Source organism: Momordica charantia (assembly GCF_013281855.1).
Source record: "Momordica charantia cultivar OHB3-1 chromosome 5 unlocalized genomic scaffold, Mcharantia_2.0 BLBB01000005.1, whole genome shotgun sequence".
Taxonomy (NCBI): domain Eukaryota; kingdom Viridiplantae; phylum Streptophyta; class Magnoliopsida; order Cucurbitales; family Cucurbitaceae; genus Momordica; species Momordica charantia.
The window spans coordinates 1611107-1628614 of record NW_028275163.1 but is presented as its reverse complement, the minus strand read 5'-3'; the positions used below and the strand labels follow the sequence as shown (position 1 = coordinate 1628614).

At 33.9% G+C, this 17508-nt stretch overlaps 3 protein-coding genes and 1 pseudogene across 3 annotated transcripts; 2 read left to right on the top strand and 2 right to left on the bottom strand.

Annotated features, from left to right (window-relative positions):
* The first annotated feature begins 4840 nt into the window (after window positions 1-4840).
* LOC111016146 (uncharacterized) lies at window positions 4841-6239 on the top strand. Its single transcript, XM_022291455.2, has one exon. The coding sequence runs from the start codon at window positions 5013-5015 to the stop codon at window positions 5916-5918; it is 906 nt and encodes a 301-aa protein (XP_022147147.2). The 5' UTR covers window positions 4841-5012; the 3' UTR covers window positions 5919-6239.
* Window positions 6240-11156: 4917 nt separating this feature from the next.
* On the top strand, window positions 11157-13167 carry MTACP-1 (mitochondrial acyl carrier protein 1). Its single transcript, XM_022291229.2, has 2 exons — window positions 11157-11405; window positions 12754-13167. Exons 1-2 carry the CDS (start codon window positions 11202-11204, stop codon window positions 12928-12930), a joined length of 381 nt encoding a protein of 126 aa, XP_022146921.1. The 5' UTR covers window positions 11157-11201; the 3' UTR covers window positions 12931-13167.
* Window positions 13168-14593: 1426 nt separating this feature from the next.
* LOC148211131 (putative invertase inhibitor) lies at window positions 14594-15445 on the bottom strand. The gene has a single exon (XM_088124533.1). The coding sequence runs from the start codon at window positions 15364-15366 to the stop codon at window positions 14800-14802; it is 567 nt and encodes a 188-aa protein (XP_087980659.1). The 5' UTR covers window positions 15367-15445; the 3' UTR covers window positions 14594-14799.
* Window positions 15446-16594: 1149 nt separating this feature from the next.
* On the bottom strand, window positions 16595-17508 carry LOC148211130 (putative invertase inhibitor pseudogene; annotated as a pseudogene).

Here is a 17508-nt window from a genome sequence, read left to right as displayed (position 1 = left end):
GGCGGGAAGTATATGAAACAGAATCAATGAAAATTTCGCGATTTATAGAAGCAGTTATGTACGCTACGCGGATTACACACGGTTTATTTCGTGGGCTTCTTTTTAAGCCCGATTTTGTTATGTCTGCAAAGCCCACGTTACAGCCCACTCGACCCCTTGGACTACCTCAATATCTATAACAGTAACCGTAAATTGTCATATTCACCCCCAATTTATTGGTGATTTTTTTTCGAAATGTGCTTTTTTTTTTTTTTTAAGTACAAAATTCGGGGATATGTGGATCCAACTTCCAAGCTAACGAGTATATGCCAATTAATTTATTTTAACTGAGGTATTAAATAACCGTCCATATGTGATTATTTTTGTGGATAGTTTTGTATTTTGAATACTTTGACGTCAATCAAAGTAGTTTCCTCTACATTTAATAATATGGACAATGTATACACATTTGTTAACATAATATTGTTAATGTTTGACAATTGAAATTTGAACTCAAAATCTTATGATCAAGCATAGATAGCTTAGATAGCCTTAACTAATTGAGTAATGTTTTTTTTTTAATTATCCAATTGAGTAATGCTGAAGTTTGCGTTGGACAATATTTATAATAGTTATTCTCACCACGTATGTTCCACCAATATTTCGTGCCACATTTATATAAATTTGATGACTCAAGAGAATTGAAGGGCATAAAAAGTATTTATATTAAAATATACCTAGATATTGAGATATATCTCCAACCAATTCCTTCTCCACATGTTGTACTCAATTAAAAAAAAAAAAAAAAAAACCTTCAAACTCTTGAATGCTAGAATAATATTTTACGTTGTGTTTACAAATAAATAAGTGCAATTATCCAATATTTCCTAAACATTCAATTCATATTGAAATTTGATGCACGTTTTTTTCCCTCTTCAACTAGACGACCATTGTATCAAAATTGATAATCTAGGCAACTAACTGCTGTTGGATTAAACAAATGATATAATTCATTCGGTTTTTACTAGTCATATTATTATCATCACTTTTTTAACAACAAGAATGGTGCGTGATAAATTGTTGACCTTACATATTTTTAAATTATTGCTTATTCTTAATCATTATCCATTATTTTGATCTAATTCCTCTCCACTCCCAATTATCAACCCATAAAAAAGAAAAAAGATGGGAGTATACAACACGTGGTAATAAGGTTTTTTTTTAACCGATTTTAATATATAACTTCTTTCAATTAAAGCAGAGTTAATTACACTGCAAAAAATTAATTAATTAATTACACTGCCTCACAACAAGTGAATTTTAGTTTTATAGTGAAATATAAAGTAATCCATTTTTTCTTAAAAACAATACACAGACACGTAAAAGAACTATATTTGTCCCTTTTTTTCCCCCTGAAATTATAATATATTTTCGAGTATCTGTATCTATTATAAATTTATAATTAGACGACCTTTCATTAATTATTATTATTATTTAAATCCCAATTGTGTGGCGGGCTATACTATTCATCGCAGTCTTATTGGGATTTAAACCGGCGATTATGTGGTGGGGCCCACCACAACTACCAAACGATGCAGCGGCAGGATAGCACGTGCCAAAAGCATGCCTTGCCGACCAAAAGACAAAAGCCCCAACTTGGATGGTTTAAACTTTACATTAAAAATTATACACATAGTACTGAAAAAACAATAATCACGCCCAACTACAACGCATCGATGATCTCATCATCATTATATTATTATTATTGTTATTTTTATGATATTTAAGTTTATCTAAAAAAAACATATTTTTAAGTATTTTACTGACTATCATTTTTGTTAAGAGCATTTTCTCATTAAATACTTTTGGGAATCCTTTTTTATCACGGCAAAAATACTTTTAGTCATGACAATTTTATATAGATAAAAGTATTTTTTTAAGCATTTTTTTACCAACTATCAATTTTATATGACATTAATTCAGGGTGTCTTTTGGAGTGGCCAAAATCACTTTCTTTACAATTTTATTACAAAATAAATATGAAATAAATTTTTTACTTTTGTTGGTGTCAAAACTAATTCAGTTTAAATTAAGAATGATTTACAAACATATCTATTGTGATTTCATCAAATACCCAAAGCAATTTGTTGAGCCCACCCTTATCCTACTACATCGGCCCACTGCCCTAAGTTGAGTTGAAATTTTGATAAATTAATTTGTTGAGATTTTATTTCAACATTGATGGACGAAAGTTATTTAATTAAATATGTATTGTTTTTTCTTTATTAATAAATTTAAGTAGTTGGCATTGCTTCTCACATTCATGTACACACTTATGGCGCACTCGAAAAAAGCACTTGGCAGCTATGATTGCCGCCATGGATGGTCTTCATGTTCATATTTGGCATTGCTCTAGAAAGAATGCGACTTACACACAATAGGGCTTTTTTTTTTTTTAACCTCCACTCACCAGAATAAAGTTTTTTTTTCCTTGTTGATTATTATTTTAATCTCATAATTTACATATTTTAATTAAAAATTAAATTGATATTCGAAAGAAAAGCAAACACTCTGATACTAAAGTAAATGTGTAAGATATGTACTTGATTTCATAATGAGGTCTTATGTTTTTATTTGATACAGTGTAGGGTGTGTTTGATCAAGAAATGACCAAGTCTGCAAGTTTCGGATCGACTGGGACGAGCTAGACAGAGAGCTCCAGATGCCGCGTAGAGGACCTACAAAATAGAGTAGAAACTCCGATGTTAAAGTCAGTAAGCGTCGTAGTCAACTTGAGAGAGAGAATTTGGTTGATCGCGTACCTTGAAATGGAGCTGAATGGTCATATTTATAGGTGAAGTCCCCGACAACGTTCTTAACAATGCCTCAACGACTCTTTAAGGTTGCCGTGAAGTGCGGCGTGATGTCGTGGAGTCTGTCGGATAATAGGCTGGACCGAAGTGGTCCAAGTAATACATTTTGTCGGTTCGACCATCAAATATGGTCGGCTTGACATGAGGATTCATGACCGAGGTGAATGTACTCGCAAGGAGCGACACGTGTACTGCTGTTCGAGTTGGTCCAGTAAATTGATATTACATCTTGACATCTTGCATGGAATTGAATGGTCAGGATACTATTTTTTGGGTAAAAAAAAAAAGAAACAAATACATGAACGGGTTATTCAAAATTATTATGTTTCCAACTAAATGTAAAGCAAATTAGTCGGGAATTAAACATCCTTTATCAATTTGTATACATTACAATTTACCTTTCAATATAAATCATTAAAAAGTAAAAAATGAAACTGGCCTGTACACATATAATCCACTATTAAATGCAGTTTTTTTTTTCCTCCAAATATCGAATAACTATAAAATGACAGCCATATGTTCCATAAATTGTAACAAAAACATTGTCCGTGTACAATACAGCTTATTTAAAAATAACTTTAGAAAATAACGACACCGTTTACCTTTTCAATTCTCTCAGCGGCCAGCTTTCATTTTTTCCTAATAAAACGAGAGAAAAAAGGTAATTTTCGTTCATAAAATGGAAGCAAATTTCAAGGCGAGTAATGTCAGAAACAACGCCATCTACAAATCTGCATTAAACCATCAATTTAATTCTAAGTTTCCAACCCTGGACATTGTCAACTCTGCGGGGGAAAACAAATAAATAACAAAGTGTATATGTATATTGCAAAAATGATGAAATTACGCCGTACACTTCTATAAAATATCAAAATATTAAAAAAAAAAAAAAAATTGTCTCTGAAATTTTATAATTGTTCCATTTTGGTTATCAAATTGTAAAACGTAGATTATAGTCCACAAAAATATCACTTTTAATTATTATATTTTTGTCGCTGAACTTTTAGATGGTTAATTTTGTTTAAAGTTTTGATAAAAAAAATATATACTTTAGAGGTTTATTGAAGAAAAAAAAGTTATGCATTTGGAAGGTTCATCAAGTAAAATAGAGAGCTCGTGAACTACAAATATATTTAAAAATAATTATTTAATATTGGATTTAAATAACATTTTAAACACATGATTTTTATGTTTAATTTAGTTTTGCTCTCAATATTTTGACAAATTCAATTTCAGTATTTAAACTTCATAAAATTTAGTTTGGTTCAATATTACACCTACTTTCTTCAATTAATTAGTAAACTATTATCTAATTAGTTAAATATTTAAAGTCGCCTTGAAAAACCAATACGTCTGTCAAATTCTCAAAATAAAATTGGATTTCAATTAAAATCATTATAAAAAAACGAATATCAATAAATAAAATAACTCCTTACACAAAATTAGAACACTTGAATTTAAAGATTAAAAGAAAGAAAGTAAAAAGAATACAAATATAATTTAAATATTGATATTTTTTGCAAAGGATAAATATTGATCTTACGGCTAGACGGATGATAGTGTTATTATTAAATACTATCAACATGTAAAAATCATAATCTGTATATTTATCTCTCTCCTTTTTTTTTTTTTGTAGGGAATTATTAAATACGGGAAGACAAAAAATTCAGTATTAAAATAAAGGAAAATGGAAATAAAACAGCAAAAGATCGTTGTCAAATGAAGAAAATTACAGCCAAAGCTGTACAAACAAAACAGATACGGAGAAACACAACTGCCACCGTAAACGACTATTCAAAACTTTTATTTTATTCAAATAACTAATTTAGGAATAATGAGAATTCATATTTATCCTTATTTAAAATTAAATTATCAGATAATAAAACATGTGTTTCTCAAAAAAAAAAAAAAAAGATAATAATAAAATATTTACAAAATTGGCCATGAGTCCCGTCCTTCCAAAAAGCATCAGCATTTATATATAAAATTAATATACCCAACCGGCGTCTCTGTCGTGTGAAATTTTGATTCCTTCTTCAGGGGAAGTTTCTTCTCCTCCTTCCTCTTCGTTCTCATCGTCAAAAGAAACTGATAAATTTTCTTCACGATCCGCCATTGAAACTCTGCCGGCTGAGTTTGATTTTGTTGCTTTTCTAGTAAATGAGGTGCAGGAAGCACAACTCCGACTGCAGCAGTAGCATCGGCGTCTGCGCTTCCTGTTTACGGGAGCGTCTTCTTACTCTAATCGCCGCTCAGGCACAGGCGGAGAAGCAAGCGGAGCTCCGTTCCGGTGCGGTGGACGATCCTCTTCCGCCGCCGCTTGTGTTTCTCCGTTCCGTCTCGCCTTATGCTCCTCGCGCGAAATCGGACGAAGATGTGTGGAGCGATCTCGATCGCGAAGGTAATCGCCGCGGCCGTCATCAACGATTTTACAGCACTCCGCAAATCGCACCGAATCACAGAACAAACAACAGCGCAAACATTACATTCGTCACTACAGGCTCTTTTGATCAGAAGCCGAAGAGTAAATTCTCACTCTGGTCCAAAATGTTCAGGTCTAGATCCGAGAAATTCGAGAAGAATCATAAAATTCCTTCTCGAGAATCTCGCGGTCCGGCTTCGTATTCTTCAACGCCGTCGTGGTTCTCGACGATCTTCGCCGGTCGCCGGAGTAATCAATCGAGCCTTTCCACGGCCGAGGAACCGGTCGCGGCTGCCGAACGGAGGCATTGTCCGGTGATAGAGCGCGGAATGTCACCGGCGGGACTATCGGACTCCGATGAAGAACACGAAGGCCCGGATCGTTCTCCGATTTCTCAAAAGTCTCCAATGGCGGCTCCTGGATCGGCGAAGCGCGGGAGATTCGGACACAAGCAAAACGCCTCAGGATTCGCATTTTGCTTGAGTCCGCTCGTACGAGCAAGTCCGAACTGGAATTTGAACCAGAAGGTAACTCCGCCGGATATTACTTTCTCCGGCAACCTCAGGGCTTCGCCGAAGCCTCACCTCTGCGCGAACCGGTCGAGGAAGATAGCGGACTTCGGAAGAGTCAATCACAACCGTTGATATCGACTACCGTTGACAATTGACCACAGTATTGATTGCTGATGGTGATATATTTCTCAAAAGTACGATTCTACCCCTTCCCATTTTCTATTTGTAAGTGACAAAAGCCACACGGTGTCAGGGACTAGTTTTCTTGGCTACTCCCTCCCTAGTCCTCCACATTTGATCATGTGCATTAATTTATTATCAATACAGAAAAAGGAACACGTAATTAGACTTTGGGATTTGTGGAGTTCATTCTCACTGGTGAGGTAAATTTTAACATAAATTTATAAGGATAATAAAGGAGTCTATTGGGTTTTCTTCCAATATTTGATTCTATGTTTATTTTTCACTAACCTTTCAAAGTTTATTAATCTTTTGCTGCTAATTCAATACTTATTTCTCTGATGGTGTCTTTTGAGGTAACCATTAAAGTCACTTCGATTGATTTACTTTTGCAGAATTTTAGAAATAATGTAGTTTTATTGGGGGTGGCACTAGGTTTACACCAGCATTTTGTTATCAATATCTGATAAGAAAGCCCAACTAACAAAATTTATATGGTGTGACGTATCCATTGCCTGTTGTTCATGTCTAAACAATAATAATAAGAAATTGGTTAAAGTTGTACTTATTATTTATTTGAACAATCAATGTTGATGACTGTATCATCATATTTATAAAAATATAAATATTAAAAACAATTGCTAAACCATAATTAGACTTCAAAGATAGGATAGATAAATATAATAAGATTTTGTTAGTACAATAAATAGAATTAGTTATATAACCAATATTATTATACTTTTTAACTCACAGAAAATTCTGTATGCTACATTTAAATATTTATATACCCTTTGAAAATAGAAACTCATAATATTGTATATATATATATATTATATATATATATTTTAATTATGGGTAAAGGCAACTATTTTTAGACCAATGGGTGAAAAGTGGGTATATACGGATAAGGGAACAAGAACAATATTAGAAGAACAGAGGGTTCTGGAAAATTTTCCATACGTATAATTAATAATTTCATATGTTGTTGTCCAAATCCAAATTCCAATCAACTATTAATGGCTTTTAATCCAAAAAAAAAAAAAAAAACCAACTATTAATGGTGGGTTACCTTTCAATAAATAGAAATAAAAAATATTGGCGGGTCCCGCGGGGAGAAAGTGGTGTACAGTAATAACACTGCAATCCAGTAATCGATCGCCACGTGGCGATGGGCGTGAGTGGTGGAAGGCTTGCTTATGAGGATGTAATGCGGTGTGACGCGCCACACTCAGAACCTAATAAGTTGACTGGATTTGATAAACGCATCCACGTCATTAGTTTGCTCGTGGTGGGGCCCTCAGATCCTAGGGACCAGACTCGATCAACTTTATTAACGGTCAGAAACCGGCGAGTCCACTTCGTTAGTTCTTCTCGTTAATAGCTGATAGCCTTCTCCCTCTGGTGGGGAAATATAGTTTGATAATTTTTAAAATTTTTTTCACTGCAACATATATTGTTTTAGGGAAATTTTTATTAAAAATAAAGTTTAGACCGTGTTCTATATATTGTCTGACGTAATTTAAATGTAGCGTGTATATACAGTTTTAGGAAAGTTATATTAAAAATAAAGTTTAGACTGTATTTTATATCCTACTGACATTTCAGTGATAGAGATGATAATTCAAATTTTCGATCTAATAAAATTACTATTATTTTAAGGATATAGTCTACGACAAAGAGATTCAAACATTTGACAAGGACATATATCTTATGGTTTTGGATCATTTATTAGCATTTACTATCACGGAAAATTATTAGCATAGGATCTGTAGGTTTACCTTTGTGATAGGGAAGAATGACTTTGATTTGTATTGGATAGAGCCACCTCTTTACTTCACCCCATAAATCAAGTAAACTAACCCATAAATCAAGTAAACAAATAATTTATGGGTTCAAATTTAATTAAAACATGTAAACCTAAATTTAGTTTAATAATTTAGTACAAAAATATACTTATAATGAATGACATATATCTTATAATATCCCTCAAAATATTTTAATAGAGAAGTTGATGCAAAATTGAATTCAACTAAATAAGACACATATATCATCTACTAAAAGAATGTGCATTAAAATTCTGACTATAACATATATGTTAATAAATTAATTAGTAATATTTTAGATTTAACTGTTAACCACTGTGACAAATGCTAAATATTAAAACATACCTTGAAGTTGAACAATGTATAAAATCAAATAAATTACCATATTTTGTAAGAAATAAAAAGTAAAAAAAGCAATAAAAGGTTCTATCTCCCAAGTAAAATGAACATCGACCATAGTATCATCGGCAGAATTTCATTCCCAAATCATTATCGTCCCAACTCCCAAATCGATTTGTATGGATCGAATTGCAAATTTGTACACTTGAGACCACGAGTAAAAACTAAAAAGTTGGAATTATATATAATTATTAATTAATTTAAGTGTTATTTTACGCGATTTTTAGAGGAAATTTTATTTCGTCGGTAGTCGTGGGCATCCACCCTTTCCGTAATTATTATTATTAAATGAGTATTTTATTTAGTTTAAAAAAGTAAGTAGTTTATTTTAGTGGTTTATGCTACTGCTTCCTTTTCACGAAAACTTACTAACGGTATAATAATGAAATATACCATGTATTAGGCCCAGTAATGCTGACTCTTACATTAATTGGGCCCAGTCCCAGACAATTTCAAAATACGCTTTTTGGCAAAGTCAAATTAGGAAAACATGTACTAATATTTTAAGGACGAAATCACCCTCTTCTAAAATGATTTTAAAATGAATTTATTATTTTTATTTTTTCATAGGAGAATCCTAAGAACAATTTAAATATTTTTAAATCCTACCTATATTTTTCAATTCAAATAGTTTTTCAAGAAATAATTATACTAACAAATCTAAGGAAAAAAAATGTAATAAACAAAATTTAATTAGAAATAGAAATACTAAACAAACTAGAACAAATGGATGAATAAATACAACAAATACGGTGAACAAATAAATAAAAATACAATAAACAATAAATATCGGTGAACAGAAACAAATACGGACAACAAATATGGTGAACAGAAAGAAACAAAAGTATAACAAATACGGTGGACACAAAAATACAAGAATAACAAATATGGTGAAGAGAAATAACAAATACAACAACAAATACGATGAATAGATGTGTATTTTTGTGAACAATTAATTCAAACATATAAAAATAAGGAGATAGTAACAAATAAATTGAACAAGATTAACTAAAGAAATACAAATACTATGAATAAATAAGGTATATTTCCTGTAAAAAAAAGTATATTTTTATGAACAATTAGTACAAAAATATAAAGCACTATACCTCAAACCGAAAAAGGTACACAACCTATGTAAACTCAACATATAAGCCTCCCTCTCCTTTACCCTCCACCCCCCGCCTCACTTGCAACTCATTTCTATCGTTGCCCCACCGTTGTTTCCTACTCGATTTCATCAATTTGTCGCATCCTCTCCCTTTCTCAACTCGACTCCGATAGATTCTCTATTTGATCGTCTCCATCAATGTGATGTCTCCTTATAATTGGCAAATTCAATTTATCATTATATTTATAATAATAATAGTGAGAAAAAAAACTAGAATCAAAGAGAGATATAATATAAGAAAGATAATGGAATTTATGATATATTTTGATTTTAAAACCAATAACTAAATAAAAGGGTAGAAGTGTTAAATATAAAACTGGAAGTTATAATAATATAAATGAACATTTTTAATTATCAGATATCATTTTACCATTTTTCAATACCAAATACGGACACCTAGTATATATTCTCTATTTGTTATTATTAAAAGAAATATTTTATTTGTTGCTTTTGCTTCATCTCAACGTGAGTTAGAGTCACTCACATTGAGAGTTAAAAGGATGATAGAAATATTTCCACAATCCAAAAAGTAGGTACGGACCTTGAGGAGTGGAACTCAAAGGAAACTAAAAAAAAGAGTTTTAGCTCTTTTGGCTAATTTTTAACCCTTTTGATAGGGCGGCTCAAAGCTCGTTTCGTACTTGACTTATGAGCTCGTTTCGTACTTGCCCCTATCTCAAAAGGGACGTATGCATTCCACTCGCTATCATATAAACGAGCGTTAGCGAACGTGCGAAGTCTTCAATTTAGGGACTTCCCCCTTATCCCTCGTCCTACCGCACGTGTACACACAAACACATACACACACATGCATACACACATACACACATTCTATGTTTATCTAATCAATTTTTTCGTATTCTACATGTTTACCTCATGCCACATAAGTTGATCCAGTCCGTCAGTTAAATGACTACCAAAATTTGAAAAGCATCGATAACTTGAAAAATATCCTTAAAAAATACAACAAAGAATAATAAACAACTTACCATATATTATTAAATTTACAACATTTTAATATATTAAAAGAAAAGTTACAATTTTTTGAATTAACTCGTAGCAACAAATCGGGAAGACTTTACCTATTTTAACTATTTGCATTATTAAATAATTAAAATATTGAAATTTAATTATTAAATATAATTAAAAATAACTATAACTTTTTTGAATTAAATTATAGAAATAAAGACAAAATTTTACAAACTTTTGGTGACTAACTCATTATTCAATAATAACGAGAAATTAATTTGAGCCTAAATAAATAGGTAAAAATAGTTTATTAGGTGAAGGCAAAAGTGGACGAGAGAGGAAACATTTTTTAACATAAAAGAACCGTAATCAACTTAAGACGAAGTATTTAATTCGAACAGAAACCACCTAAGTAGCTGCGTAATCCCAAGGCGCCAAACAAAAACCCCTCTGCTGAAGCTCAACGAGCTACCATGTGAGTCAAGAATTTTCTTCCGTTTTGATGAAATGGATTGAGATCACCGAATTTTCCACCATGAGAGTTTTAATTTCATCTCCAACGAGTTCGTCCCATGTAAAATAGAAAGGAAACATTGAGAGAGAGAGTAGGACGTTAGATAGATTTGTATTTAAAATGATAAAATTGCACTCAAAATAATAGTGAAAAAAATTAGTATAAAATGGCAAATTAGGGTGACAAAATTTCTCCCCAATGTGGCTTCTACCCATGGGTAGGAAATAAGAATTATATGGGGAAAAGAAAATTTCCTAATGCACGTGCATTGCGCATGCCAAGTGCAGCTTCCCTGCAGATTAATAAGTTCCCCAAATTCGAGCAACTTGAGGAGTCGCCCCACGAAGAAAAGTGAGAGAGAGATGGCGTTCAGGGCAGCCGTTCTTCGTCACGTTCGAGTTCCGGTCCGATTACTTGCCCTAGCTCATCGGGAATGCCAGCCGCAGCCGTTTTCCGGCGTATTGCTCCGACTATTTTCATCACACGATGATCATCTTACCAAAGAGGAGGTGATTGAGAGGGTCCTCGCGGTTATCAAGTGCCATCCCAAAGTGGATCCGTCCAAGGTGATTCGATCTTATCCCTCCTTTTCACTTGTTTTTTTCCAGCTGATTCAGTCGATTTCAAGTCTGCCAAAACGAACTTTTCTCGTTCTTAGAAATGCGGGAAGGAAATTTTCAATTTATCGCTCTAAGATGCGATCGGTTCTATGGCTTTTGAACTGTTTTCCTGTGAATTCTGATTCATTTGCTTAGTTCCCTTTCCGATGCTTTGTCTGTGCGAATTGAAAATTGGGATTCTGTTTAAATGTTTTACTGATTGGTAGTAAATTGAGAGAAAAAACACAGCCGTTCTTAAAACAGAAGTTATTATGGCTGATTCCCCGATCAAGCATTAATCTAGAAAGTGGCACTTAGTAATTTCTGCTAAAAAGCCATTTTCCCTTGATCTTTGATTTGGTATGTTTTGAAATCCAAGCTTTTGATATGGTCGATTATTAAATTCAAGCCATTTCCCCTTAAGCTTTTGATTTGGTATCACTATGGTGGATGCTTGGCTAGGTCTTATCTTGTACGTTTTAGATGTAATTGATGCAAGATAACATATCAGAATTTTTTGAGATGCAAGTTGTCCGCCTTGCCTAGTATCTTTATGCATCTTGCTGCGATTTTTGTGTTGTCTATATTTGTTTACTTTCTCTGGCTCGGGTTTGTGTTATTGTATGGGGTTTTTGGATGAAGAGAAACAATAAAATTTTATAATTTTTGGAGGGGTGGAGAGATCTTGGGAGGTTTGTCGTTAGATTTCATGTTTTTCTTTGGGCCTAGGTGGTTAAGGATTTTGTAAATCCGTGAGGTCTTATTTTGTTAGATTGGAGCCCCTTTTTGGTTTAGTTTTGATACTCAAATGCCATTATCCTTCACTTTATTAGCACATATGTGACATTCTCTAATCTTGTTCTTCCTCCTTTGCTCCTTTTTCTTTGTTAGCCACTGATACCATCGTCTTTTTCCCCCTTTTTTGGGCTAATTTACTCACAATTAGCATTTTCTTACCTCTCCCTCCAATCCCAGCCCTTATTTTGCATCTTGCTCTTAGACCCTAAAGAACTTTTGCATCTTGCACTTTTAAGAACACTGGTTGTTTGGTCTTTTGGTCACTGGATTGAGGTTTACCTCCTTTAATGACTTAATTTTAAAATGTTGTATTCTTGACAAATTCACGAAGAACTTGCCTATTCTATTATAGATATTACACTATTTTTTTAGTCAATGTTATTGGTCAGGGATGATCGACGGCCGTTAAAATACGTCCTTTGTTTTGTATTTATACTTTTTGTCACTTCCAAGCGGTATCTTTTTCCTACTGAATTCAAATCATAGGGCTGAAATGTTTCGCGTTGTTTATCTTCAGGTGAGTCCTGATGTTCATTTCGAAAAGGATTTGGGTTTAGACAGCTTGGACACTGTGGAGATTGTGATGGCCTTGGAAGAGGAGTTCAAGCTAGAGATTCCAGACAAGGAGGCTGATAAAATAGATTCCTGTAATCTTGCAATTGAGTACGTATACAACCATCCAATGGCTGGTTGACGAAGCACTAGCTTCTTTTTCTTTTTCTTTTTCTTTTTTCTCTTTCTTTCTCCTTGGGTTTTTCTGGAGAATGTGTTATTCAGCTAATGAATTTTCATTCCCAAAATTGTTGTTTTGAGCCTTTTCTGGTGCTTGTTGAGAGTCGATCCTTATGTCGCGATGGAAATAATTGCAATACATTCTGTCCAGACAAATTTTCAGGGCCTACAATGGTTCTAATTTTAGACACTTTCTGTTCATGTGGTAGTAAAAGGTTTGGATATGCTGTGTTTTATCATGCATTTTAACATGTGGGTGAGGGTAGAAACTAAACTGTGATAGTGAGACTTTTGAGTGAAAGCATTTCTTTTAACAGTTGAAAGCACTCCTCGCCATTCTAAAAGTCATTTCATCCCCACGTACCACTGTCGATCTCCTTTGCTAAAACGGGGTCGTTTTGTTTGGTTTCGAATTTGGGTTGTGGATGAGATGTTTGGTTTTGGAATATTTTGAAAATATTGTAGGACTGTGATTGATATTTGAAGCTATAATGTTGAGTTTTTATATTTATAACAGTATTTGGGGAAAATTTTTAAGGAAATCATAGAAATTCATTAAAAGAGATACGAAACGAGAAAGTACGCTATAAATCATATACTATTAGTATTTGTATTTGTATTTTGCAATATGCAATTTCTCAATTCTCGTATTTCCAGGAACCGGTATTTTGGGCCTGTTATTCTTTATAATTTTCTATTCTTTTTGAAATTTATATTTATAAATATCATTTTTATTGATGAGATTCTTATCTATTTTTTACAATCAATGTTTTCTAAATTTAAGGCAAATTTTAAAAACTTATGAAAGTACTTCTCAAATACTAATTTTTAATTTTTAATTTTATTAATGATTAATGATTTAAACGTATTTTCATAGAAGGTGAAAAACATAGAGAAATTGTAGGAAAGTAAGCATATTTTTTTAAAAATTAAATATTATTTAATTTGGTTCATTTTGTTCACTTTCAAAATATCCATTTTTTTCATTTCAGTTCTTATCTCCACTTTCTTATGGGAAATGGAAAGATATTAAAAGTTAATAGAGTAATTATATATCTAATTGAAAAGAGATTAAAAGTTGTGAATTCGAACCTTCTTATATTAAAAAATAATGAAATATTTGGTTAATCTAATATATAATTCAACGAAACATTTTTTCAGATTTTGAATTGGTATTCACGTATCTCCATTAGAAGTTCCTAAATGAAACTACTTTATGTCTTTGATAAAACATATTTTTATATAAATATAATTTTCTTCTTATTTTTATAAAATATATTCTCTAAATGTATCTCTTTATCCTCGTTTACCCCTACAAAATACCAAAAAAAAAAAAAAGTTAAACATTTCTCTGATTACACGATGATTTGCATTCCCCCAACCCCTTAGTTAGGTTTCTTACAACAGCAAAAGAATGACCGACTTTGACTATTCCATCCATTAGTAAAAAGCTTTCGCAACTTTCAAGTTTGCGAAACAAGAAAATTTGACGGCGTAAAAAATGAATTAAAATCTAAAGTTCATCTAGTAAAATAATATTTAAACAATAATTTTTTTTTTAAATATCCTATTTCATTATTCAATTACCACCGAGTTGAAATACCACATTAAACGCTCGCTCAAGGTGATAGATGAATTACAGTAAATGTAATCAACACTTTAACAAGTATCATGTCATAGATCATCCAAAAGGAGACAGTACAAAATTGAATGTAAAAAAACGACAAAATTGATCAAACTTTTGAGGGAACGAAAAAAAGAAAAAAGAGTGGAGACTAAAAGCCGTCAAAATTTATTCATGATTCGAAATCGGCGAGGGGTTACGTTGCTCTCAAGGTTGTGGACGCATAGCGAGGATAGAGAGGGAAACGGCGGATAACTGAAACGCATCGGCGTTGCGCTTGGCCAATGGCGAAACGACGCCGTGTTCCTTGAATCCGTCTTCACAAGATGTAACCGCCGTCATAACGACGCTCAATTTCGTCTTCGCATCTCCGTAGCGGCCGGACAAGTAATCCGCCGTCGCAACCCGCAGCGCCGCGGCGGCGTCCGTGTACAGCTTCTCGCAATCTCTGAGCGCATTCTTGTTCTTCTTGTTCTTCTTCTTGTTCTGCAGCAGGCTCTCGATCACCACCCGCGTCTCGCTCGCCTTCTCCCTCGCCAACTCGATCGAGATCGCCCCGAGTTCGAACAGGTTCGCCGACTCGCTCCCCGGCGCCGCCGCCAGAGCTTTCACGCACAGGTCCACGTGGATGTTGTTGCGGTCTCTCGCGGCGGCGATGTTGCAGGTTCGGATAACGACGTCGTTTGCGCCGCCGGCGATGCCTTCGAACTGGAACTGGAACACCACGAAGAATGACAGCGCCAGCGAGATTAAACGGTGCGTTGGAGCACTCATTTTTTTAATTATTAATTAAGAAAGGAAAATATTTGGAATTGGATTTCTTTTTTGTTTTTTTCTCTTTTTTTCTTTTTCTTAGGCTGATTGGAATCGGGATGGGTTTCGTTCGTTTATATAGAATATAATTATAACTAATTAACTGATAAACCTCGAAATTCGGCAAGTGAATTTGCAAGTTGACCGGGGACGCTGGGGCCGATTCCAGTTCCACATTATTTTTAATAATAATAAGTTGTTTTAAATTGATTGAAATAAATGGAGCAAAAAATGGTCCATTTCTTGATTGATATATAACACGTGGCACAATGTTCCCTTTTTTTTTTTTTTTTTTGCTTTTGGATGAAACGTGGCACACTGTTACTTAAATTATAATTTAATTAATCATATATTTTGATACTGATGTTTTGAATAAAATACTAGACATGTCAATTTGTTCGTGTTGGCTCAAATAATGATAATGTACAAGTATGTTCCGAAACTTTGAAATTTGTATTTAATATAAATATGTCATTAAATTTTCAATAATTTGTCTTCATTTTTTTTTTCCTTTTGAAAATCTTCCAAATAGGTCATTCGCTTCCGCTATTGTTGTTGTTATGGATTTCCCCATCTGATCAAACAAGGTGGACTTGTCAACAACTTGATTTTGTTGTATAATGTTGGAAATTATTATATTTCCCATAAATTGGTAACAAGAAATCAGGAAAAAAAAATACATTTATCAAACATTGTCCTAATTAAATACCAAATTCAATGTTGAAAGTTCCTTTGAACATTTTTTCCAAGTTCATTTTGTTTGTTTGTTTTTTTTTTTTAGTTTTGAATCGGTAAAAATAGCTTTGTCATGTGAATAACAAAGGAAAGTCGGAACACAAGGCCTCGAATATTCGGAGGAAGGTCTAACCTTCATACTCAATCGTGAATAGCCATTCATGAACATAACGTCGAAGTTAATTATCATCCAACTTAGACCTACATCACCCGACAATCCGACCTTCATCAACAAATTCTACTATAGGTGAAACTGCTCGATCGAACACCTTGTCGGTTATCCGTTCTACAAATAAAGAGTCTCATTCCGATATTAGGGGTTGCATTTAGCTTGATCAAACTACCTATGTCGAACTCACATTTACTTGAACATTGGAATACTATTTACTTAATTATCTTACGGTGGTCTAACATTGATTGAATCTCAACTCAAGTTCTAACATTGGTTGAAAAGTTCAAAAAACATCATCTATAATAGTATATCCATTGATCTGACACTTTTTTTTAGTACAACATAAGGATAGGGAGAATTCGAACACTCACGACCTTCCAATACCTCATACAACTCATAATTTAATATTTAAATATATTATTATTTGAACAAAGTAAAACCCAAATTTCACCCACCTTAAGCCAAACACAACTTACTTCCACGCATCCAACATTATTGTTTATTTGAAACACACAATATGTTTGTTAATTCAAATTTCAAACTCAATCGTAGTATATATAAAGAACTTCCTCAAACACGGCAGCATTTCTTGATCAAGGACGCATGGTGACGATACAGAGCGTAATCGCCGTTAACTGAAACGCATCGCTGTTCCTCTTCGTCAACGGCGAAACTCCCCCGCCGTCAATTTCCTTGAATCCGTCTTCGCACGTCGTAACCGCATCCATAACGGAGCTCAATTTCACGTTCGCCTCCACATAGCGCTTCGACGCGTACTCCGCCGCCGCATCGCGCAGCGTCTCGCCGGCGTCGGAGTAGAGCTCTCGGCAGTCTCTCAGTCGCGGCTTCAAGAACGACGAGTCGTCCGGCGACGCCTTCTCCTCCTTCAACAGCCTCTCGATGTACTTCCGCGTGTCGCTCGCGTTCCTTCTGATCAACTGGATCGAGATCGCACCGAGTTTGAACAGGTCCGCCGACTCGCTCGCCAGAGCGGCGGCGAGAGATCGGACGCAGAAGTCGAGGCGGACGTTGTCGGGATCTCTCGCGACGGCGATCTTGCAGGTCCGGAGGACGACGTCGTCTGCAGCAGCGATGGCTAAGAAGGAAATAGCGAGCGATAACGAGAAGAAACTGAAACGGTGCGTGGAAGTAGAACCCATTTTAAATTATTTAAATGAGATGGGTCTATAGCTTTA

Excerpts from the sequence above, each read along its gene's own strand:
- LOC111016146 (XM_022291455.2), top strand. The coding sequence starts at position 5,013 with ATGAGGTGCAGGAAGCACAACTCCGACTGCAGCAGTAGCATCGGCGTC.
- MTACP-1 (XM_022291229.2), top strand. The coding sequence starts at position 11,202 with ATGGCGTTCAGGGCAGCCGTTCTTCGTCACGTTCGAGTTCCGGTCCGA. Across the intron at positions 11,406-12,753 it reads CCAAAGTGGATCCGTCCAAG|GTGAGTCCTGATGTTCATTT; the intron begins GTGATTCGATCT and ends GTTTATCTTCAG.
- LOC148211131 (XM_088124533.1), bottom strand. The coding sequence starts at position 15,366 with ATGAGTGCTCCAACGCACCGTTTAATCTCGCTGGCGCTGTCATTCTTC.